Source organism: Panulirus ornatus, chromosome 43 (assembly GCF_036320965.1).
Source record: "Panulirus ornatus isolate Po-2019 chromosome 43, ASM3632096v1, whole genome shotgun sequence".
NCBI classification, from domain to species: Eukaryota; Metazoa; Arthropoda; class Malacostraca; order Decapoda; family Palinuridae; genus Panulirus; species Panulirus ornatus.
Window position 1 is genome coordinate 11,198,257 of NC_092266.1, and position 26,145 is coordinate 11,224,401.

Below are 26,145 nucleotides of genomic sequence, written 5' to 3' on the forward strand. Positions count from 1 at the left end.
AAAGAATGGCCCAACCCACCCACACAAACACACGCACATATGCATACCTTTCCATTTCAACGTATACATAATTATACATACACAGACATACATATCATATGCATATAATTCATACTTGCTGGCTTTATTTATTCCCGTCGCCACCACAGACATAACACAACCTTAAAACATTCCCAAATATCATTCAGACCACTCATGCACCCCACCATTTATCTTACAAATGTAAAACTTCCATTACAAATGCTCATTTTCCTCTTTTTGCACTTTCCATGCACACCATATATTGAAAGAGCTTTTCGGAGGCCTTTCTTAATAACCTTTGTTTTATGCTTTGTCTAGATTTGTAAGTGCTGCAGGCACCATCTTTTCTACACATTCGTCTATTACATGTCAAAGTACAAAAAATCAGGTCAACAGACTCTTTTCCCATCCAGCATCCAAATGCTTCCACTAAATTGGGTGTAATAATCCTTTTAACATGATCAACCATTTTCCCATCCAGCATCCAAATGCTTCCACTAAATTGGGTGTAATAATCCTTTTAACATGATCAACCACAAGTGTACTAAACAAATAGCCAACTATGCTATGTTATTCCTCAATAATTTTTACAAATACTTGTAATCACTTTACCTTTACACATTACAACAATTACTGCCTTTATCCAGTCATCATTTACATACTTCTACACACTTTCCAGATCCATTCAAAAGTAGTTTCACCTCCACTCTTCATCATCCCACTTACCATCCAATTCATACCAGAACTTTTTCACTGTAGAAACATTACTGTTCTTATTACATCTTTTTGTAATATCTTCCTCTCCCCAGTGTCTACTCCTCCCTCTCCTCAAATTTAACTGAGCTGTATCATTAATGCCTCACCATCACCCCCACACAAGTGTTTATCCTCTGCCATTAGCATTATCCTAAATTTGTCCAATTCATTTTCATCCTTTATACACACACTTCCCCTCTACATCTGTTATCCTCTTTTATAAACATCTTGTTCTCTATAATTTCAGTCATCTTTCTCCTGAGATTCTGGGATGTTTAGCTTCTCCTCAGCAACTTTCATCAGGTCTTTGTTTCACCAAGCTGTATCTCTCCACTACCTGTACCTGCACTGTTGCACACCTTATGGCAGCTCCAAATGTTCCATTCTTAAACTTTACATCACCTTAAACTTACCTTGTATCCAACTGTTTCAACAGGTTCTTTTACACTCTCATTCCTCAACGTCCCTACTTTAATACACCTAATTACTTCACTCATATTTCTTGCTTGTATCACCCTATCTACTTTGTTTCCTCATCCTTCCAAGCCACAGTCACAGTTTCAACCCTAGATTTATGTCTTTCACCACTTCCTCAAGTTCTCTCCAGAAGATATCGTTATTCTCCTCTCATCTGTTATCAATTGGCACATCTGCAAAATTTTCATGTACAAAGGAAATGCTAAAAAAAAATGGACAGTGAAAGGTTTGAATATTTTCAAAGTATAAGGCAGGAATGGTCAAACTCCCTAACTTTACTAATGGCTTATATAAGGCACAGAGGCACAAAACAATACTATACTTAACTGGTGGATCCATAAGAGATAGGTGGTCCTCTGCCTCATCTATCTAATACTCTGACAGCACTCCAATCCCCTCTTACCCAAAACTGCCCTCATAGATTGGCTACTGCTTTTTACCATCATTACGTTCTCATTATTCTAAACATATACTCACATAATAATAGTTTTTATGGGATGTCTTACAGGCTCCTAGTCTCATCTGAGGACCTTGAAATGAGTTGAAATGTGATCAGGGCAGTGCAAAGAAGCTTTGTGTGGTGCTGATCTGTGACAACTACATACTATTGGATTTGAACTTTGGGACAGTACAAAAATCTGCATGAGCATGTTCTTTCAAACAGTGTTAGGAGTATAACACTACTATTAAAATTTCCAAAATATTTTGATTAAAAAACTTTTCATTTAAGTTGAGATAGCAAGGGAAACTGAGGCCCTAATCAAAGCCATCCCATGAACACTATATATGAATAAATGAATAAATTTCCAAGAGAGGAAACAGAAGAAGGAGTCGAGTGGAGAGTACTCATCCTCCTTGAAGGCTCAGACTGGGATGTCTGAACATGTGTGTATGTAACCAAGATGAGAGGAGAGGAGAGATAGGTAGTATGTTTGAGGAAAGTAATGTCGATGTTCCAGCTCTGAGTGCAACTAAACTCAAGGGTAAAGGGGAATGGTTTGGAAACATCTTGTAAGTAAAGCCAGGGGTTGGTGATAGGACAAGAGGTAAGGAAGGAGTAGCGCTACTCCTGAAGCGATAGCTGTGTGAGTGCGATAGAAAGTATGGAAGTAAATTCTAGATTGATGTGGGTAACACTGAAAATGGATGGCAAGAAATGGGTGATCATTGGTGCTTATGCACCTGGCCATGAGAAGAAAGACTGTGATAGGCAGATGAGTGAGTGTGTCAGCAACTTTGGTGCACAAGACCAGGTATTAGTAATGAGTGATTTAAATGCGAAGGTAAGTAATGCAGCAGCTGAGGGTATAACTGGTGCACATGGGGTATTCAGTGTTTGAATGGAAATGGAGAAAAGCTTGTGGTGCTATGTGCTGAAAAAACTGATGATTGGGAAAAATCTGGTTTAAAAAGAGAAATATGCATAAGTAGGAAAGATGGTTAACAGGCATTATTAGATTCGTATTAATTGATAGGCGTGTAAAAAAGAGACTTTTAGGAGTAAATGTGCTAAGAGGGGCAGCCAGTGGGATGTCTGATCACTTTGCTGTGGTGGCAAGGGTGAAGATTTGTAGAGGTTTTCGAAAAAGAGGAGACAATGTTGGGGAGAAGAGAGTCTTGAGAGTTATTGAGGTAGGAAAGGAGACTTGGGTGAAGAAATACGAGGAGATTGAGTGGCAAGAGGTGAGAGCAAATGAAGTGAAGCGAGTGGATGAAGAATGGAAGTTATCTAGGGGAGCAGTGATGGCATGTGCAAGAGATGCAAAAAGTGGGAGGTTGGTAGATTAGAAGGGTAGTGAGTGGTGGGATGAAGAAGTAACGTTGTTAGTGAAAGAGAAAAGAGAGGCATTTGGGCAGTACTTACAAGAAAGGAGTACAAATGATTGGGAGATTTATAAGAGAAAGCAGCAGGAGGTCAAGAGGAAGGTGCAAGGGATGAAAAAAAGAGGGCAAATGAGAGCTGGGGTAAGAGAGAATCACTGAAATTTAACGAGAATAAAAAGATGTTTTGGAAGGAGATAAATAATATGCAAAAGAAAAGAGAACACATGGGAACTGGTGGAGTGGGGCAAAAGGGGAAGTGATAACAAGTAGTGATGGAGTGAGAAGATGGATTAAGAATTTTGAAGGAATGTTGAATTTGTTTGATGATATAGTGACACATGAAGGGTGTCATGGCCAGGATGGTGTCCAAAGTGAGAGAGTCATACAGAGTGGTTTAGTGAAGAGAGAAGAGGTGGTGAAAGCCTTGCAGAAGATGAAATCTGACAAAGCGAAGGGCGTGGATGGTATTGCAGATGAAATAATGAAGGGGATGAATGTATCATTGATTGGTTGGCAAGAATATTCAGTATATGTCAGGATCACAGTGAAGTGCCTGAGAATTGGAAAAAGGCATGTGCAGTGCCACTGTATAAATGCATAGGGGATAAAGGTGTGTTCAACCTACAAAGGAATACATTTTTTGAGTATATCTGTTAAATTGTACGGGAGGGTTTTGATTGAGAGGGTGAAGGCATGCACAGAGCATCAGATTGGGGAGGAGCAGTTTAGTTTCAGAAGCAGTAGATGATGTGTGGATCATGTGTTTACTTTGAAGAATGTGTGAGAAATACTTATAAAAAACAGATGGATTTAGGTGGCATTTATGGATCTGGAGAAGGCATATGACTGGCTTGATAGAGATGCTTTGTGGAAGGTCTTAAGAATATATGGTGTGGGAGGTAAGCTGCTAGAAGCAGAGGTTTTATCAAATGTGTAAGGCATGTGTACAAGCAGGAAGAGAGGAGAGTGAATGATTCCCAGTGAAAGTCAGTCTGTGGCAGGGGTGTGTGACTTCACCATGGTTGTTTAATATGTTTATGGACTGGGTGGTTAGGGAGGTAAACGCAAGTCTTGGAGAGAGGGGCCAGTTTGCAGTCTGTTGGGGATGAGAAAGCCTGGAAGTGAGTCAGTTGTTATTCGCCAATGATACAGCACTGGTGGCTGATTTGTGAGAAACAGCAGAAGTTGGAGACTCAGTTTGGAAGAATGTGTGAAAGGAAAAAGTTGAGAGTAAATGTCAATAAAAGCAAGGTTATTAGGTTTAGCAGGGTTAAGGGACAAGTTAATTGGGAGGTGAGGTTGAACGGAAGAAAAATTGGAGGAAGATATCTGGGAGTGGATTTAGCAGTGAATGGAGCTATGGAAGCAGAAGTGAGTCATAGGGTGGGGTAAAGGTTCTAGGAGCAATGACAAAAGTGTGGTACGAGAGAACGTTATTTCCAAGAGCAAAAATGGTTATGTTGGAGGGAATAGTACTTCTAACAATATCATATGGTTGCAAGGCGTGGGCTATGGATAGGGTTAAGCTGAGAAGGGTGGATGTGTTGGAAATAAAATGTCTGAGGACAATATGTGGTGTGAGGTGATTTGATCGAGTAAGTAATGAAAGGGTAAGAGAGATGAGTGGAAATAAAAGTGTGTGGTGGAGACAGCAGAAGAGGGTAAGCTGAAATGGTTTGAACATATAAAGAAAATGAGTGAGGAAAGGTTGACAAAGAGGATATATGTGTTTGAAGTGGAAGGAACAAGGAAAACTGAGAGAACACATTAGAGATGGAAAGATGGAGTGAAAAATATTTTCATTGATTGGGATCTGAACATGCAGGAGGTAGAAAGGTATGCACAGAATAAAGAGAATTAGAATGATGTGGTATATATGTTCCAGTTTTTTACTACAAGTGCTTTCACTGCTAGTTCAAGAAAAGTAAAGTGATTGAAATCTCTTAACATCAAGTTTTTCTAAAGAAGGATAAGCTACACTTAAACACTAAATATTCTCTAAATGCAGTTGGAAACAAGTTTCCTTTGCCAATGATATACCACATTCAAAAACTGCAAATGCATAACATCAGAGAAAAATGTAAAGGCTGCAAACCACCATGAATCCTGTAGTTCTTCAAATGAATTATTCTTTCATTCCAGAAGCCCTTTGGAGGCATCAGTTTCACAAACTGAATCAGTTCAATGATAACTGATAGACACTGTGCCATACATAAATCTGAAACATCAGCTGGTTCATCCTGAAGATTAAAGGTCTTCAAATAAATATTTGAACTGGCAATACCTTTTCTATCTAAACAAAGTAATTGCCTGTGTTCAGCACAATCTTCATTACATTTTTGCAACTGATTGCTTTCATCATCATTTTCATTACATATTCATATTTGTAACCAACTGTTATTGCATTATCTTCATTACATTTCCATAAAAGTAAATGACTGTTTTCAGTATCATTACATTTTCATGATTGTGAGATGATAGCTGCTTCCATAAAACAACAGGCATTGGCCTCCAATATAACATCTATGCTTTATAACATATGGATGTTCTAAGTTCTGTTCATATGCCATATCTACTTTGTATCTAATATTATCTACTGGTACTCCATATACTGCGAATATACTGTTATTCCATAAATCAGATTATTATCTATGCTTTCTCTCACAATACCAAAAACAGACTGAGACAAGGTTGTCAGAGTTGCCTGATAGTTTATGAAATGAGACGATAAAAACAAAAACTATTGAAAAATGCCAATGTTTTGGGATTCCAGTAATTCCATAAGACCAATCTAACATGAAAAAATTCATCTTGAGAAAAAAAGACAGGTCAGCAACCTGTAAGGGTGATAATTTGTGACCATAACTGTGTTTAACACATTTGGTTTTGGTTAGTTCCCCTTGGTTATTATTCAAAACCACACTTGTATATGACAAGGTAAGAGTGTTTCTAAATGCACTCATAACTTTTACATTATGTAAAATGCAAATAAATCAATACTATTTGGATAAACACAGAAAACTATTATGTTCTACAACTCTTAGGTTTTACAGATCTGTTAAGAGTAAGGAAAAAACTGGAAGTACAGGCTGGAGAAAAGTGTATTATCCAATATTGATGGTTCTTTTCTTTGACTGGTTTACCACACATTCTCAGTTTTCATAATATATTACAATGGCTGCAAATGCAATTTCTATTCTCTTGCTAGCCTACTTCTATTATATTCCCTCCAGTAACTCCCATCAAAAGGGTGGCCATGGCAAAAGTCTTTACTCATCCCTGTTCATCCTTGACTCCTTCACATACACTATTCCACATTTTCCCACATTTCTCTCCCTTCAATGCTCTTCCACTCTATTTCCCCATGTCAAGGTGTTCTTCCTCTCAAACCAACCTTTTAACTGCACAATCATTCACTCTCTTTGTTAACTACCAGTCTTGCATTCTTTCTTAGAAAGAATGCAAGACTGGTAGTTAACAAAGAGCATTGACAGTAAGAACAGTAGTATTAGGAACGTGTACACATACACTCTTTACCCAACTGTTCTTATTATTTCATACTACAATCAAAAGAGAGGGTATCACTTCTAACCCCAAGGAATATGGGATTCCCTGTCCTATTACTAGCAACTAGAATTAAGGCTAAGGACTAAATTCTGCAAATTGAATTCCCTTTACAAGTGCAAACTTACATGTAACATGATCTGTCACATGCAAAAGGGAAAAGAAATATTTATTTATTTATTTTGCTTTGTCGCTGTCTCCCGCGTTTGCAAGGTAGCGCAAGGAAACAGACAAAAGAAATGGCCCAACCCATCCCCATACACATGTATATACATACACATCCACACACGCAAATATACATACCTATACATCTCAATGTACACATATATATACACACACAGACACATACATATATACCCATGCACACAATTCACACTGTCTACCTTTATTCATTCCCATCGCCACCTCGCCACACATGGAATACCATCCCCCTCCCCCCTCATGTGTGCGAGTGTAGCGCTAGGAAAAGACAACAAAGGCCCCATTCGTTCACACTCAGTCTCTAGCTGTCATGCAATAATGCCTGAAACCACAGCTCCCTTTCCACATCCAGGCCCCACACAACTTTCCATGGTTTACCCCAGACGCTTCACATGCCCTGATTCAATCCACTGACAGCACGTCAACCCCGGTATACCACATCGATCCAATTCACTCTATTCCTTGCCCGCCTTTCACCCTCCTGCATGTACAGGCCCCGATCACTCAAAATCTTTTTCACTCCATCTTTCCACCTCCAATTTGGTCTCCCACTTCTCCTCGTTCCCTCCACCTCCGACGCATATATCCTCTTGGTCAATCTTTCCTCACTCATTCTCTCCATGTGCCCAAACCATTTCAAAACACCCTCTTCTGCTCTCTTAACCACGCTCTTTTTATTTCCACACATCTCTCTTACCCTTACATTACTTACTCGATCAAACCACCTCACACCACACATTGTCCTCAAACATCTCATTTCCAGCACATCCACCCTCCTGCGCACAACTCTATCCATAGCCCACGCCTCGCAACCATACAACATTGTTGGAACCACTATTCCTTCAAACATACCCATTTTTGCTTTCCGAGATAATGTTCTCGACTTCCACACATTCTTCAAGGCTCCCAGGATTTTCGCCCCCTCCCCCACCCTATGATTCACTTCCACTTCCATGGTTCCATCCGCTGCCAGATCCACTCCCAGATATCTAAAACACTTTACTTCCTCCAGTTTTTCTCCATTCAAACTTACCTCCCAATTGACTTGACCCTCAACCCTACTGTACCTAATAACCTTGCTCTTATTCACATTTACTCTTAACGATAACATATAAGAGGCAACCACCTGGTACCTGACTCATCTGAGATTAATTCTATCAATACGTGGAATCTTTGGCATATATTCCAAGTACACGCAACACTAGTAATAATGAGTAAAGTGTTGGAAAGTAATCTTCTGCACGTGATATATTATGAATGTGGTGAACTATATATAAAATGAACTAAAGATGTAGGACAGATGTGTGTACCAAATTATAGGAGAATATATTACAAGAGTACAGTGAACTAAGTGCATCCTTTTAAAATTCAAAGGAGGAATCAGTAATGGGAAAGTTACTTTCTAAGAAGTTACATGAAAACAATGGAATGAGCATTACAAAATTGAAGGTGAATATTTAAACATATAGTTCGTTGTATCCAAGAATGATGGACATGAAACTAAATATGGAGTAACTGCTCTCACATCTGGGATGGTTCTATTTCTGCATCCTTACTTGACAGAATTGAGTCAAAGCAACCTGACTCATAAAACTCTCCCAGTTTAAATTCAAACTTGGCCCACTTGCCCTACACTGCAATGTTGGCTCACTTTCCTTTTTCTATAGGTATTACTTTGCTTTTTGCTCCCAAGAGCTGGTTCCTTGTGTGCCCCCACCACTAGCACGATCATGCAATACTCAGAAGGCTACTGTGTCACATGATTACTGTGTAGCCCTGGGCAATTCAAGGGAGGGCCATTTTGATAACTTTCTTTCCCTACACCTCACAGCTTTGGAAATCTCTACTCTCCCTTGTCCTTCCCAATAACGATATCCTGGCACATATCAAAAGCTACTCTCCCATGCCCTTCCCAATAACTATGACCTGGCATATATTAAAGCCAGGTCTTTTGCCTCCTTGAAAATTTGTAAATACTTTTCCTCGTCTCTTCTTTTTACCTTTCATAATCCACTCTATATAACAATTAAGGCCAGGCCTTGAAGCAAACTTTTGTCCATCACTGGGGCCTCCAATGGGGGAAGCCGGGGAAAGGGGAGCACAGTACCAAACCTTCTATGCTTGGGTGGTACAAGCAGTATAAATGGTTAAGCAAAGTCCAATAAATTGGTTGATGTAATGCAAATATCTAGATCTTGGGTAGTTTGGGATAGTTAAGAGTGAGTTTGCAAATGAAGAAGGTTGCTGAAAGCAAAAATACAACCCATTGATTATAAAAGACATGCTTTTTAAATGTAAAAGGGCCAGTAAAGTTAAAAGAAACAGTTTTTGGAGTGATGGATACAGAGGTACTGTAATGAAATATTAATCACGAGGATATTACAATTAGATTTAAAAAGTGATTAGTACAAGATATGGCACTAAAAGGGTATGATAACAAAGAACAATAGCATATAAAAAGAAAAGTCTGAATATTTTGATGAAGGAAGCTGGAGCAGGGACTTCTACAAATTATAGTTCATATGGATGGGCAGAAAAAGTAAATAAAAGTGTGTTAACACTAAGGATGAACTCGAGACAAACAGTGATCACTATGTTTAAGTGGACTTGAATGATCATTGACCACTTTATTTGAGGAAACTGGAGATGAGTAGTGACCACTACATTTGAGAAGAATGGAAATGAGAAGTGACCGCTATGATTGAGAATGGAATTGAGCTGTGACCACTATGTTCGAAGAGATGGGATCAGCAGTGACTACTTTAATTGAGGAGACTGGAGATGAGCAGTCACCACTATGCTCAAAGAGACAAGATGAGCAGTGACCACTACGTTCGACATAACTGGAGATAAGGATTTTGAGAAGTTCTTTATGGGGAATTCTTCTATACTGTGGGAAAGGTTTTACAAGAATGACATCAGTGTTTACAAAGTCAGTACTATAGAAAGTTTTTCTGTATTCATACAGAAACAAAAAGCTGTCACTAAAAAATTTGACCAAATACAATTTTCTTTTTCTATGCATAATTGTGGATGCACTGCATTTCCAGTTGACTCATTCTAGATTATGCATGTAATCTGCAACTACAGTACATATCAAACCTTCAAGTAAATCAAATCCAAACTTTAAGAAAATCATGCTACTTGTTAAATCAAGTAATTCTAACAATATCTCTAGTTTCTACTCCCAAACCTAACTGACTGGCACACACTGAAGCACTAATAATAGGAAAAGGACCCTCATATCTCCACTCCCCACCTTCCACAACTCCCAATTAAGTAACACTATAATTTGCAAACATTTCCACACAATGTGATCCTTTAAGTTGTCATGATAGGTCTGCATCTGAATGGATATAAGCAAGCACAGCATATTATCTCACGTGTTATATGCATGTAAAACAGGTTTTCACATCAATGATTTGCAAGGGAGAAAAGTTCTCACATCTACAGAGTTCTCTACATCATCTTCGTGAGTGTACACAAACATACATCCATGGGAATGCGCTCAGGCATGGTAATACTAATCATTTTTCCAATTTTTCTATTTTTCACTCCATTCTCATATTTCTGTTTCTTTATATTTCCATGTTTTGATTTTCCCACCAAGTATACTGGTGAGACAAACCTTAATTTTTCACTCACTCCTATTTCTTCTTGTATAAGATAATAGCTGAGTCATTCATGTGATAAATAAACCAAACTACAAATTTCTTCATTAAACGTTTCAAACACTGCACCTTAAGATGTGAAGGTGGCTTATAACTAACATTTCACTTCAGCTAACCTTTTCTCAATTCAATAAATGGCATAACTGCAAACTCAAAAACTTGTAGTATATATAAAACAAAAGAGAAGTTGCTCTGTAAGTTAAAATTTATCAATGGTAAAGGGGATACTTCACTGGAGCAATTTTCATCCAGGCAAATCAATGTTTCTTTGAAAGGAGTTGTTATATAGTTTGGATCAGTTATGTGTAACTGGTGTTACCCAACTCTGCCTACATGATGCCTACATCACCTGAAAAGTTACCTATGATGAAGCTGTAAAGAACTATTCACTCAAAAGGAGTCCATCATTTCCCTACTATTGTTAGTAGCACATCCTTGAAGCTGCAGGAGCTCCTGGAAAGAGGTCCTACGTAACACTAGCTATCCTTTCTTAGAAAGGGGACCTGAGCAACTATAAATAAAAATATGTGCAAATTCAACACATAAATTTGTAATCCTAACATTCCTCAACAAGAATGACTGTTTTCCTTCTAAATGTAAGGTAGCCTTAGGCTTCACTTACTTGTTTTCACATGCATATCATGATACTTGTTATTCAACTTCACTAGCTTGAGTTTACAATATCAGTGAAAAATCACACTTGGCAAGGCCAAGACTGTATCAAAGTCAGTTGACAAAAAGAGGAGTTCATCCAGTCCCTGCTAATGAGTGTACCAGAGTCTTCAGCTGCAAGAGCCTCTGGAAAAAGGGGTTCTAGGGTAACGTTAGAACCCTGTCAGAAAGGGGTCCTGGGATAATTTTATAAAAACAAATATCATGTGATATTACATTTGTGGAAAATTTTTTTGCCTACATGCAATAAACAGTGGAAAATTTATCTAAATTTGTACTCAAGCTGTATATCTTTCTAAATGACTTTGAATTTCAAATAATACATCAAATGTAAAGTGGCATATTCTGTTGGCACCTCCCTAGCAGAAACTAAACGAAACTCCGAAAGCTTTTGTGTTTGCCACCTATCATGGGAGGTCATGAAAAGCAAGGTGATGGTAACACTTTTAGCTGCATAATCTTATAATTTTACATTATCCAATAATAGCTTGTCCATTATATCTAAGAAAGGTTAATCATTTAAGAGCTTACATAAATCTTTTATTCACTTTAGCAATCTTTGCTACAACAAAATTCACATTCTTACTTAACACAGAAATATTTTCTTCAGCAATTACAGAGTATAAGTTTCACTTGCCTTTCATGATCCCTATTCAATATTCATCTAACAGAAACCCAGAGTATTCAATCAAGCACACAAGAATAGGAAAATTAAATTCTGTTAGGCTGACATCACATTCATACATCAGACTCAAATAGTATTCAATCAAGCACACAAGAACATGAAAATTAAACTCTGTTAGGGCTGGCTCCACACAACATTCACACACCATGCTCAAATAAAAGAAATTGTTACTCAGAAATGTTCTGATGAATGCATTCTAACAAAATAAACTGATATGGAGCAAAAGCAATAACAAAAACATTAATAAACTGATCATCTCCTCTGATAATGACATTCCTAAAAGGTGCCAGACCTGTACAGCTGCCGCAAGACATTATAACTGGCACTATATCATACCTTACTGACAAACCACCACCTTGTACAGGGTGCCTTGTCAGACAACTGTACTATGCATATTCAGTAGTGCATCATTAGCCTTCATAGAGTATATATAACCCTAATGATGATTTAATTCCAATCTTAAAACTTGTGGACTGTGTAAGCTTTTGGTATATCATCTATATAATATCATTACTATTTTGTACAGCATGGTTCAACTTAATTCTCCACACATCTTTTTCTGAAAGGCATCACATGCCTCTTGAGACTGCTTTACCCCAATAAGTACAAAATTTACATGGCCATGAACTTGACAGTTCATGATCACTTCAATGGAATGAACACTATATGATGTGAGGTAGCATTCTTTGTATCACCCATATTTCCTAAAACAGCTAATGTATCATGAGAGTAATATGAATCATCATAATGTTACATTTCCCATTTTTGAAGATGTCAGACTTACTTGATATTAAAGAAAATTCTTAACATTCTAAGGCAGACTATCACCATAATCATTAAAGATGAACTCTAATCTTACTAAAACATACCCCTCGTACAATATTTTCCTGAAATTTAAATATATATATCAAATGCTCATGAGATTACAAGAGTAACTCCAAGGTTAACTGAAAAATATGCAATTTATGCTATAGCATCTTACTGACAACTGCTCAATATTATCATATAAATGAACCCTTCAGCTGTCTTTTGTCATAATATTATCAAAGAACTCATAAAAACTATTTTGATGCTGCTAATAACTAAATACTAAATCACAGCAAAAGTGAGATAACTTTTCAGTCCCTTCAATTTCTTGTTCATTACATTGTATTCCTATCATAACAACCTCTCTCCCCACCCATCTGACCTTATGTCACTGACTTCTAAATGAAAGCAGGTTTCTCAAAAAATGCTTTACATGATTCACATAAGCTTAATATCACAGAATTCTAAAGAACCACACTGCACATTTTTAACTGAACACAATCATTAAGTACCATCATTTACTTACACAAGTATGCTGAAGTATGCTTCTCCAAACTTTTCCTCAGATAATATACAATTCATTGGGAGTTTTACAAGAGCAAGTACCATATGATACAACAACAAAGAAAGGAGCTAAAATGAAGCATAAAATCAATTAACAGCACTGAACAGAGCATTAAATAATTATATTAGAAAAAAGAATACACTTACTGGCAACAAAACTGCAGTTCACCCAGCTATATATTCCATAACATTTGAATTTGTTGCTGATGCTTATCAATCTCTTCCTTACCTATAACAACTACACAAACTAGTCACTGGTGTGAGTATCACTTTGCCACATAAATGAACTGTATTAGTGCTTCTGGTAAGTGTTTTAAAATCATCTCTGTGCATAGATTGCAGGCATTACAATAGTCCCACTCTCTCAGAGGTGGATGTAAAATTACTTGCGAAACTTTGTAGTGTACATTGTCTTTCCCTGGGCAGAGTAGTGATAATTGTAAGGCTGATGTTGCTCTGATGAGGTTAAACTCTCAACAAGGTCTGGTGTCACTTGAGCAGCTGCAGTTGCTACAGCCAGAGGATCATCATATCGAGGTTCACGTTTGACAGCTATTGGATGCTGTGGAACTTTGACATATGCTGTTATCTTGCTGGATGTTTGTGGAACATTCACAGAGGCTGGTATAGTTAACACAGGCATAACAGAGGCAATATTAGTCACAGCTGTGATAGATGAAGGTTGAATAACAGAAGAAATGCTAGTGTGCATTTGTCTATGAACTTGTAGAGTGTAGCTCTTAGCAAAACACATACCACAGTCATCACATTTATACTGTTTATTTGGACGATGTGTTTGCTGATGAGAGAGAAATTTACCATTTGTGGTGAAAGTCATGTCACATTCATCACACTTAAATGGTCTGGACTCTCCATAAGGCTTTCTAATCGGTCTGTCATCATAAATTGGGGGAACTCTACCTGATGTACCATGGCCATGCGCATACTTGACATGCTTTTTTAAGGTTACTAACCTCATAAATTCCTCATCACAAAGCTCACACTTAAAAGCTTTTTCCTTAAAGTGAGTCCTCCTGTGATTTGTTAGAAGTCCTTTTGTGGGAAACTGCTTGCCACAGACATCACATTCTTCTGGTTTTATGCCCTTATGCTCCATCATGTGTAAATCAAATGAGACTTTCTTATCAAATATTTCTTCACAACATTCACAGCTAAATGGTCCCACTTCTTGATGTCTCTTTATATGCTGTCTCAGAGCACTGCTATCAGAAAAAGCTTTCCCACACTCATCACAAGAATAGGGCTTCTCCCCTGTATGAATCCTACGGTGTTTGGTAAGGTGATCACTTTGGTAAAATGTCTTTCCACACTCACTGCACAAATATGGTCGCTCTCCAGTATGAATTCTGAGGTGAACTGTGAGCATACTTCTTTGAGTAAAGGCTTTCCCACATTCCTGACATTCATAAGGTCTTTCACCGGTATGAATTCGTGTATGAACCACAAGATTACGATTGTTTGCAAAAGCTTTTCCACATACTCCACATCGAAAGGGTTTCTCCCCTGTATGTGTTTTCTTGTGGTACTCCAAGTTGCTTCGTTTTGAGTATGTCTTGCCACATTCCAAACATGCATACTTGTTACCATCTGTAGGCTCTGAGTGAACATGCTGTATTTGAACTTGCTGTACTTGCTGAACTTGCTGGACCTGTGGCACCTGCTCAACCTGCAACTGCTGTACTTGTATCTGTTGAGCCTGCAGCTGCTGGGTATGAAACTGTTGGGCCTGTTTGGTCCAAAAGTATATAGGAAGTTGATCATCCATACCTGGGAACTTCCTGCCTAAGTGGAACTCCATAGCTCCTTACCAAATCCCCAAAGATGATACCCCAAGCCACCAACCTCTCTCACATCTTGTGGTGGCTGCTGCAATAATGCCAGACATAACAAAGACATAAAACAAATACTCAGGATAAAACAAATACAAATAAATTGTAAAAATGCACCTTTGAGATCTTGAGGTCCGGCATCAAATGAGGTTATCCTTTCTCACATTAGCTGGTCGAGAATCAAAGCCATGAGATTCCATCATTATGTTCACTCTTCAGCAACGCCTATTCTGTAAATGGAGAAAAAGAGCCCTTATAAAACAAGGATAAATGTCCTTATGCTCTTACAATAAACATAGCACACACATATTTTTCACATGTGATCCCAAAAAATGAGGATTTGAAAAATTTCATAGGCATTTCTCTTAAAAGCAATGTCCAGCAAGCATGATACATAATTCCTGGAAATATATGCATTAGAGCCTTCCAACATTCATAATTCCAGTTAGGAGTCATCAGCCTTCACTCATATTTTACAAACAACACTAGTGTCATTCATTACAGCCTGCACTCACAATTCAAGTCCAAAATCTGCCAATAAGCACTACCACCACAATGATGTCACTGATTCACTTCATTCCATTTAATCAGTTTTCACAATTTGCTGATGGAAGCACCATCCCCAGAAAGTTCAAAGAAGGTAAAGAGAGATTTTTTTTTCACATACACAAAAAAGGAAGTGCAGGGTAAAGACACCAGAAAAATTTGCTCACAGAACACTGCATCAGACAAAATAGGTTCCAGTTTTAAAAACCTACATTCACTCCACTACTGTCTGTTCTGTGAGCAAGACAGCATACCTAATTTTTAACATGATTAAACAAAACAATTGATCCTTGTCCTGTTCTTACACTATATTCATGTTGCTTCAGTCTAACATAATCATGATAAAAATTATGACCACTGTATTGACTGGAGTAATTCCAGTTCAGTTATTAACTGTAATCCTTTACCATGAGAAATATCAATGAATCTTCTATTATTGCATACACAAAGAATTGTAACATTAATATCAGAGAAACTCTACACTAAATGGATAGCTTCATTGTAGGCAAAATTTGTAAAGTTTCCTTTCTTGTCCACATAATGGAAATTTTATTACAGGCATGTTGCCAGACCCGAACTCATCAACCCAAACACCACCATCTAGTAACACTTGTTTATCACTGGCATCTAAGCAATGTCTCTTCCTTGTATATCAACTGACTGTTCTATGTCTTCTATCTCATTCTTGTATCTCCCCAGACGATGTGATCATTACACAAAAGTGCACTTGGGAACTTATGTTTCATTTTCCTGTGCTTTTTCCATATACACATACATCATTTATTATACTTTGTCGCTGTCTCCCAAGTTAGCGAGGTAGAGCCAGGAAACAGATGAAAGAATTGCTCAATCCATCCACATACACATGTATATACATACATGCCCACACAGGCACATATACATTACAACATATACATACTAATACAAACACAAACATATACATCTATACACATGTACATATTCATACTTGTTGTCTTCATCCACTCCCTCACCACCCCGCCACACAGGAAATGGCAGCCCCTTCCCGCATGCATGAGGTAGCGCTAGGAAAAGACAACAAAGGCCACATATATTCATACTCAGTCTCTAGCTGTCATGTGTAATGCAACGAAACCACAGCTCCCTTTCCACATCCAGACCCCACAAAACTTTCCATGGTTTACCCTAGGTGCTTCACATGCCCTGGTTCAATCCACTCACAGCATGTCAACCCTAGTAAACCACATTGTTCCAATTCACCCTATTCTTTACATGCCTTTCACCCTCCCGCATGTTCAGGCCCGGATCACTCAAAATCTTTTTCACTCCATCTTTCCACCTCCAATTTGGTCTCCCACTTCTCATTCCCTCCACCTCCGACACATATATCCTCTTGGTCAATCTTTCCTCACTCATTCTCTCCATGTGAACAAACCATTTCAAAACACCCTCTTCTGCTCTCTCAACCACACTCTTTTTATCACCACACATCTCTCTTACCCTTACATTACTTACTCTTTCAAACCACCTCACACCACATATTGTCCTCATACATCTCATTTCCAGCACATCCACCCTCCTCCGCACAACTCTATCTATAGCCCACACCTCGCAATCATATAACATTGTTGGAACCACTAATCCTTCAAACATACCTATTTTTGCTTTCCAAGATTATGTTCTCGCCTTCCACACATTTTTTAATGCTCCCGGAACTTTTGCCTCCTCACCCACCCTATGACTCACTTCTGCTTCCATGGTTCCATCCGCTGCCGAATCCACACCCAGATATCTAAAACACTTCACTTCCTCCAGTTTTTCTCCACTGCAACTTACCTTCCAACTGATTAGTCCCTCAACCCTACTGTACCTAATAACCTTCCTCTTATTCACATTTACTCTCAGCCTTCTTCTTTCACACACTTTACCAAACTCAGTCATCAGCTTCTGCAGTTTCTCAACCGAATCAGTCACCAGCATTGCAGCATCAGTGAACAAAAACTAACTCACTTCCCAAGCCCTCTCATCCACAACAGACTGAATACTTGCCTCTCTCTCCAAAACTCTTGCATTCACCTCCCTAACATCCCCACCAATAAACAAATTAAACAACCATAGAGACATCACACACCCCTGCTGCAAACAGACATTTACTGAGAACCAATCACTTTCTTCTCTTCCTACTTGTGCACATGCCTTACATATATATATAAATATATATACAAATATATATATAGTTTGAAAAAAAAAAAAAAAAAAAATATATATATATATATATATATATATATATATATATATATATATATATATATATATATATATATATGGATAGAGTTGTGCGCAGGAGGATGGATGTGCTGGAAATGAGATGTTTGAGGACAATGTGTGGTGTGAGGTGGTTTGATCGAGTAAGTAACGTAAGGGTAAGAGAGATGTGTGGAAATAAAAAGAGCGTGGTTGAGAGAGCAGAAGAGGGTGTTTTGAAATGGTTTGGGCACATGGAGAGAATGAGCGAGGAAAGATTGACCAAGAGGATATATGTGTCGGAGGTGGAGGGAACGAGGAGAAGAGGGAGACCAAATTGGAGGTGGAAAGATGGAGTGAAAAGGATTTTGTGTGATCGGGGCCTGAACATGCAGGAGGGTGAAAGGAGGGCAAGGAATAGAGTGAATTGGAGCGATGTGGTATACAGGGGTTGACGTGCTGTCAGTGGATTTGAATCAAGGCATGTGAAGCGTCCGGGGTAAACCATGGAAAGCTGTGTAGGTATGTATATTTGCGTGTGTGGACGTGTGTATGTACATGTGTATGGGGGGGGTTGGGCCATTTCTTTCGTCTGTTTCCTTGCGCTACCTCGCAAACGCGGGAGACAGCGACAAAGTATATGAAAAAAAAAAAAAATATTTTTTTTTGCTTTGTCGCTGTCTCCCGCATTTGCGAGGTAGCGCAAGGAAACAGACGAAAGAAATGGCCCAACCCACCCCCATACACATGTATATACATACGTCCACACACGCAAAATATACATACCTACACAGCTTTCCATGGTTTATCCCAGACGCTTCACATGCCTTGATTCAATCCACTGACAGCACGTCAACCCCGGTATACCACATCGCTCCAATTCACTCTATTCCTTGCCCTCCTTTCACCCTCCTGCATGTTCAGGCCCCGATCACACAAAATCTTTTTCACTCCATCTTTCCACCTCCAATTTGGTCTCCCTCTTCTCCTCGTTCCCTCCACCTCCGACACATATATCCTCTTGGTCAATCTTTCCTCACTCATTCTCTCCATGTGACCAAACCATTTCAAAACACCCTCTTCTGCTCTCTCAACCACGCTCTTTCTATTTCCACACATCTCTCTAACCCTTACGTTACTTACTCGATCAAACCACCTCACACCACACATTGTCCTCAAACATCTCATTTCCAGCACATCCATCCTCCTGTGCACAACTCTATCCATAGTCCACGCCTCGCAACCATACAACATTGTTGGAACCACTATTCCTTCAAACATAGCCATTTTTGCTTTCCGAGATAATGTTCTCGACTTCCACACATTCTTCAAGGCTCCCAGAATTTTCGCCCCCTCCCCAAACCTATGATCCACTTCCGCTTCCATGTTTCCATCCGCTGCCAGATCCACTCCCAGATATCTAAAACACTTCACTTCCTCCAGTTTTTCTCCTTTCAAACTCACCTCCCAATTGACTTGACCCACAACCCTGCTGTACCTAATAACCTTGCTCTTATTCACATTTACTCTTAACTTTCTTCTTTCACACACTTTACCAAACTCAGTCACCAGCTTCTGCAGTTTCTCACATGAATCAGCCACCAGCGCTGTATCATCAGCGAACAACAACTGACTCACTTCCCAAGCTCTCTCATCCCCAACAGACTTCATACTTGCCCCTCTTTCCAAAACTCTTGCATTCACCTCCCTAACAACCCCATCCATAAACAAATTAAACAACCATGGAGACATCAAACACCCCTGCCGCAAACCTACATTCACTGAGAACCAATCACTTTCCTCTCTTCCTACACATACACATGCCTTACATCCTCGATAAAAACTTTTCACTGCTTCTAACAACTTGCCTCCCACACCATATATTCTTAATACCTTCCACATAGCATCTCTATCAACTCTATCATATGCCTTCTCCAGATCCATAAATGCTACATACAAATCCATTTGCTTTTCTAAGTATTTCTCACATACATTCTTCAAAGCAAACACCTGATCCACACATCCTCTACCACTTCTGAAACCACACTGCTCTTCCCCAATCTGATGCTCTGTACATGCCCTCACCCTCTCAATCAATACCCTCCCATATAATTTGCCAGGAATACTCAACAAACTTATACCTCTGTAATTTGAGCACACACTCTTATCCCCTTTGCCTTTGTACAATGGCACTATACACGCATTCCGCCAATCCTCAGGCACCTCACCATGAGTTATACATACATTAAATAACCTTACCAACCAGTCAACCATACAGTCACCCCCTTTTTTAATAAATTTCACTGCAATACCATCCAAACCTGCTGCCTTGCCGGCTTTCATCTTCCGCAAAGCTTTTACTACCTCTTCTCTGTTTACCAAATCATTTTCCCTAACCCTCGCACTTTGCACACCACCTCGACCAAAACACCTTATATCTGCCACTCTATCATCAAACACATTCAACAAACCTTCAAAATACTCACTCCATCTCCTTCTCACATCACTACTACTTGTTGTCACCTCCCCATATATATATATATATATATATATATATATATATATATATATATATATATATATATATATATATATATATATATCATACAAAGCTCCATCAGCCAGGATCGAACCTGGCACCCTTTGTGCTAGAGGCACAAGGGGTCCCAGGTTTGATCCTGGCTGATGGAGCTTTGTATGTTCTATGAAGGTGCGCGTTCATATACACTTTATTCGTATATATATATATATATATATATATATATATATATATATATATATATATATATATATATATTTTTGCTGTCTCCCGCGTTTGCGAGGTAGCGCAAGGAAACAGATGAAAGAAATGGCCCAACCCACCCACATACACATGTACATACATACGTCCACACACGCAAATATACATACCTACACAGCTTTCCATGGTTTACCCCAGACCCTTCACATGCCCTGATTCAATCCACTGACAGCACGTCAACCCCGGTATACCACATCGATCCAATTCACTCTATTCCTTGCCCTCCTTTCACCCTCCTGCATGTTCAGGCTCCGATCACACAAAATCTTTTTCACTCCATCTTTCCACCTCCAATTTGGTCTCCCACTTCTCCTCGTTCCCTCCACCTCCAACAATATATCCTCTTGGTCAATCTTTCCTCACTCATTCTCTCCATGTGCCCAAACCATTTCAAAACACCCTCTTCTGCTCTCTCAACCACGCTCTTTTTATTTCCACACATCTCTCTTACCCTTACGTTACTTACTCGATCAAACCACCTCACACCACACATTGTCCTCAAACATCTCATTTCCAGCACATCCATCCTCCTGCGCACAACTCTATCCATAGCCCACGCCTCGCAACCATACAACATTGTTGGAACCACTATTCCTTCAAACATACCCATTTTTGCTTTCCGAGATAATGTTCTCGACTTCCACACATTCTTCAAGGCTCCCAGGATTTTCGCCCCCTCCCCCACCCTATGATCCACTTCCGCTTCCATGGTTCCATCCGCTGCCAGATCCACTCCCAGATATCTAAAACACTTTACTTCCTCCAGTTTTTCTCCATTCAAACTTACCTCCCACTTGACTTGACCCTCAACCCTACTGTACCTAATTACCTTACTCTTATTCACATTTACTCTTAACTTTCTTCTTTCACACACTTTACCAAACTCAGTCACCAGCTTCTGCAGTTTCTCACATGAATCAGCCACCAGCGCTGTATCATCAGCGAACAACTGACTCACTTCCCAAGCTCTCTCATCCACAACAGACTTCATACTTGCCCCTCTTTCCAAAACTCTTGCATTCACCTCTCTAACAACCCCATCCATAAACAAATTAAACAACCATGGAGACATCACACACCCCTGCCGCAATCCTACATTCACTGAGAACCAATCACTTTCCTCTCTTCCTACACGTACACATGCCTTACATCCTCGATAAAAACTTTTCACCGCTTCTAACAACTTGCCTCCCACACCATATATTCTTAATACCTTCCACAGAGCATCTCTATCAACTCTATCATATGCCTTCTCCAGATCCATAAATGCTACATACAAATCCATTTGCTTTTCTAAGTATTTCTCACATACATTCTTCAAAGCAAACACCTGATCCACACATCCTCTACCACTTCTGAAACCACACTGCTCTTCCCCAATCTGATGCTCTGTACATGCCTTCACAATCTCAATCAATACCCTCCCATATAATTTACCAGGAATACTCAACAAACTTATACCTCTGTAATTTGAGCACTCACTCTTATCCCCTTTGCCTTTGTACAATGGCACTATGCACGCATTCCGCCAATCCTCAGGCACCTCACCATGAGTCATACATACATTAAATAACCTTACCAACCAGTCAATAATACAGTCACCCCCTTTTTTAATAAATTCCACTGCAATACCATCCAAACCTGCTGCCTTGCCAGCTTTCATCTTCCGCATAGCTTTTACTACCTCTTCTCTGTTTACCAAATCATTTTCCCTAACCCTCTCACTTTGCACACCACTTCGACCAAAACACCCTATATCTGCCACTCTATCATCAAACACATTCAACAAACCTTCAAAATACTTACTCCATCTCCTTCTCACACACATATATATATATTATATATATATATATTTTTTTTTTTGCTTTGTCACTGTCTCCCGCGTTTGCGAGGTAGCGCAAGGAAACTGACGAAAGAAATGGCCCAACCCACCCCCATACACATGCCTTGATTCAATCCACTGACAGCACATCAACCCCGGTACACCACATCGCTCCAATTCACTCTATTCTTTGCCCTCCTTTCACCCTCCTGCATGTTCAGGCCCCGATCACACAAAATCTTTTTCACTCCATCTTTCCACCTCCAATTTGGTCTCCCTCTTCTCCTCGTTCCCTCCACCTTCGACACATATATCCTCTTGGTCAATCTTTCCTCACTCATTCTCTCCATGTGACCAAACCATTTCAAAACACCCTCTTCTGCTCTTTCAACCATGCTCTTTTTATTTCCACACATCTCTCTTACCCTTACGTTACTTACTCGATCAAACCACCTCACACCACACACACACAGATATATATATATATATATATATATATATATATATATATATTTATCGCTGGGGATAGGGGAGAAAGAATATTTCCCATGTATTCCCTGCGTGTCGTAGAAGGCGACTAAAAGGGAAGGGAGCAGGGGGCTGGAAATCCTCCCCTTTCATTTTTTTTTTTTAAATTTTCCAAAAGAAGGAACAGAGAAGGGGGCCAGGTGAGGGTATTCCCTCAAAGGCCCAGTCCTCTGTTCTTAACGCTACCTCCCTATTGCGGGAAATGGCGAATAGTATGAAAAAAAAAATATATATTTTATTTTTATATTTTATTTATTTTGCTTTGTCGCTGTCTCCCATGTTTGCGAGGTAGCGCAAGGAAACAGACGAGAGAAATGGCCCAACCCACACCCATACACATGTATATACATACATGTCCACACACGTACATATACATACCTATACATCTCAACGTATACATATATATACACACATAGACATATACATAAATACACATGTACATAATTCATACTGTCTGCCCTTATTCATTCCCGTTGCCACCCAACTACACATGAAATGACAACCCACTTCCCCTGCATGTGAGCAAGGGAGCGCTAGAAAAAGACAACAAAGGCTACATTCGTTCACACTCAGTCTCTAGCTCCCTTTCCATATCCAGACCCCACAAAACTTTCCATGGTTTACCCCAAACGCTTCACATGCCCTGGTTCAATCCACTGAGAACATGTCCACCCCAGTATACTACATTGTTCCAATTCACTCTATTCCTTGCACGCCTTTCCCCTCCTGCATGTTCAGGCCCCGATCACTCAAAATCTTTTTCACTCCTTCCTTTCTTCCACTTCTCGTTCCCTCCACCTCTGACACATATATCCTCTTGGTCAATCTTTCCTTTCTCATTCTCTCCATGTGACCAAACCATTTCAAAACACCCTCTTCTGCTCTCTCAACCACACTCTTTCTATTACCACGCATGTCTCTTACCCTTTCATTACTTACTCGATCAAACCACCTCACACCACATACTGTCCTCAAACACCTCATTTCCAGCACATCCACCCTCCTCCGCACAACTCTATCTATAGCTACACGCCTTGCAACTATATAACATTGTTGGAACCACTATACCTTCAAACATACCCATTTTTGCTTTCCAAGATAACTTTCTCAACTTCCACATATTTTTCAACGCTCCCAGAACTTTAGCCCTCTCCCCCATCCTATGATTCACTTCCGCTTCCATGGTACCATCCGCTGCCAGATCCACTCCCAGATATTTAAAACATTTCACTTCCTCCAGTTTTTCTCCATTCAAACTTACCTCCCAGTTGACTTGCCCCTCAACACTACTGTACCTAATAACCTTGCTCTTATTCACATTTACTCTTAACTTTCTTCTTTCACACACTTTACCAAACTTAAGTCACCAGCTTCAGTTTTTCACACCAATCAGCCACCAGCACTGTATCATCAGTGAACAACAACTGACTCACTCCCCAAGTCTCTCATCCACAACAGACAGCATACTTGCCCCTCTTTCCAAAACTCTTGCATTCACCTCCCTAACAACCCCATCCATAAACAAATTAAACAACCATGGAGACATCACGCACCCCTTCCGCAAACCAACATTCACTGAGAGCCAATCACTTTCCTCTCTTCCTACACGTACACATGCAATTACATCCTTGAAAAACTTTTCACTGCTTCTAACAACTTACCTCCCACACCATATATTCTTCATACCTTCTACAGAGCATCTCTATCAACTCTTATATGCCTTCTCCAGATCCATAAATGCTACAACCAAATCCATTTGCTTTTATAAGTATTTCTCACATACATTATTCAAAGCAAACACCTGATCCACACATCCTCTACCACTTCTGAAACCACACTGCTCTCCCCCAATCTGATGCTCTGTATATGCCTTCACCCACTCAATTAATACCCTTCCATATAATTTCCCAGGAATACTCCACAAACATACCTCTGTAATTTGAGCACTCACTCTTATCCCCTCTGCCTTTGTACAATGGCACTATGCAAGCATTCCACCAGTCCTCAGGCACCTCACCATGAGTCATGAATACATTAAATAACCTTACCAACCAGTCAACAACACAGCCACCCCCTTTTTTTTTTTTTTTTATAAATTCCACTGCAATACCATCTAAGCCTGCTGCCTTGCCAGCTTTCATCTTCTGCAAAGCTCTTACTACCTCTTCTCTGTTTACCAAATCATTCTCCCTAACCCTCTCACTTTGCACACCACCTCGACCAAAACACCCTATATCTGCCACTCTATCATCAAACACATTCAACAAACCTTCAAAATACTTGCTCCATCTCCTTCTCACATCACCACTACTTGTTATCACCTCCCCATTAGCCCCCTTCACTGATGTTCCCATTTGTTCCCTTGTCTTACGCACTTTATTTACCTCCTTCCAAAACATCTTTTTATTCTTCCTAAAATTTAATGATACTCTCTCACCCCAACTTACATTTGCCCTCTTTTTTGCCTCTTGCACCTTTCTCTTGACCTCCTGCCTCTTTCTTTTATACATCTCCGACTCATTTGCATTATTTCCCTGCAAAAATCGTACAAATGTCTCTCTCTTCTCTTTCACTAATAATCTAACTTCTTCATACCACCACTCACTACCCTTTCTAATATGCCCACCTCCCACGCTTCTATGCCACAAGCATCTTTTGCACAAGCCATCACAGCTTCCCTAAATACATCCCATTCCTCCCCTACTCCCCTTAAGTCCTTGGTTCTCACCTTTTCCATTCTGTGCTCAGTCTCTCCTGGTACTTCCTCACACATGTTTCCTTTCCAAGCTCACTTACTCTCACCACTCTCTTCACCTCAACATTCTCTCTTCTTTTCTGAAAACCTCTACAAATCTTTACCTTCACCTCCACAAAATAAATATAAATATATATCATTTATATATATGGTTAAACTGATGAAAACTATTAACGTTTGTGTATATAAATCATACATTTCCCTTTTCCATAGCCAGAGGTTGAACCATTATGTGACATTCATTTTTTCATTTCATTTCAAGCTAGAAGTTTCAGTTTTCTAAATTATTTCTTACATTTTTCACATTTTCAAACTATTCGCCATTTCCCGCATTAGTGAGGTTGCGTTAAGAACAGAGAACTGGGCCTTTGAGGGAAAT

The 26,145-nt window shown here is 39.4% G+C and overlaps 1 protein-coding gene across 4 annotated transcripts in view; it reads right to left on the minus strand.

Moving 5' to 3' along the window:
- The window catches only part of LOC139762312 (uncharacterized), a 166,638-nt gene that overhangs the window by 28,630 nt on the left and 111,863 nt on the right, over positions 1 to 26,145 (minus strand). For 3 of the 4 annotated variants that reach the window (XM_071686937.1, XM_071686936.1, XM_071686938.1), the window contains one exon: positions 11,714 to 15,322. In XM_071686937.1, the coding sequence (XP_071543038.1) occupies positions 13,625 to 15,061 (1,437 nt within the window). In that variant the 5' untranslated portion in view covers positions 15,062 to 15,322 and the 3' untranslated portion in view covers positions 11,714 to 13,624. Of the gene's footprint in view, positions 1 to 11,713; positions 15,323 to 26,145 lie in introns of those variants that run through there. The other variant, XR_011715688.1, reaches the window with a different exon arrangement.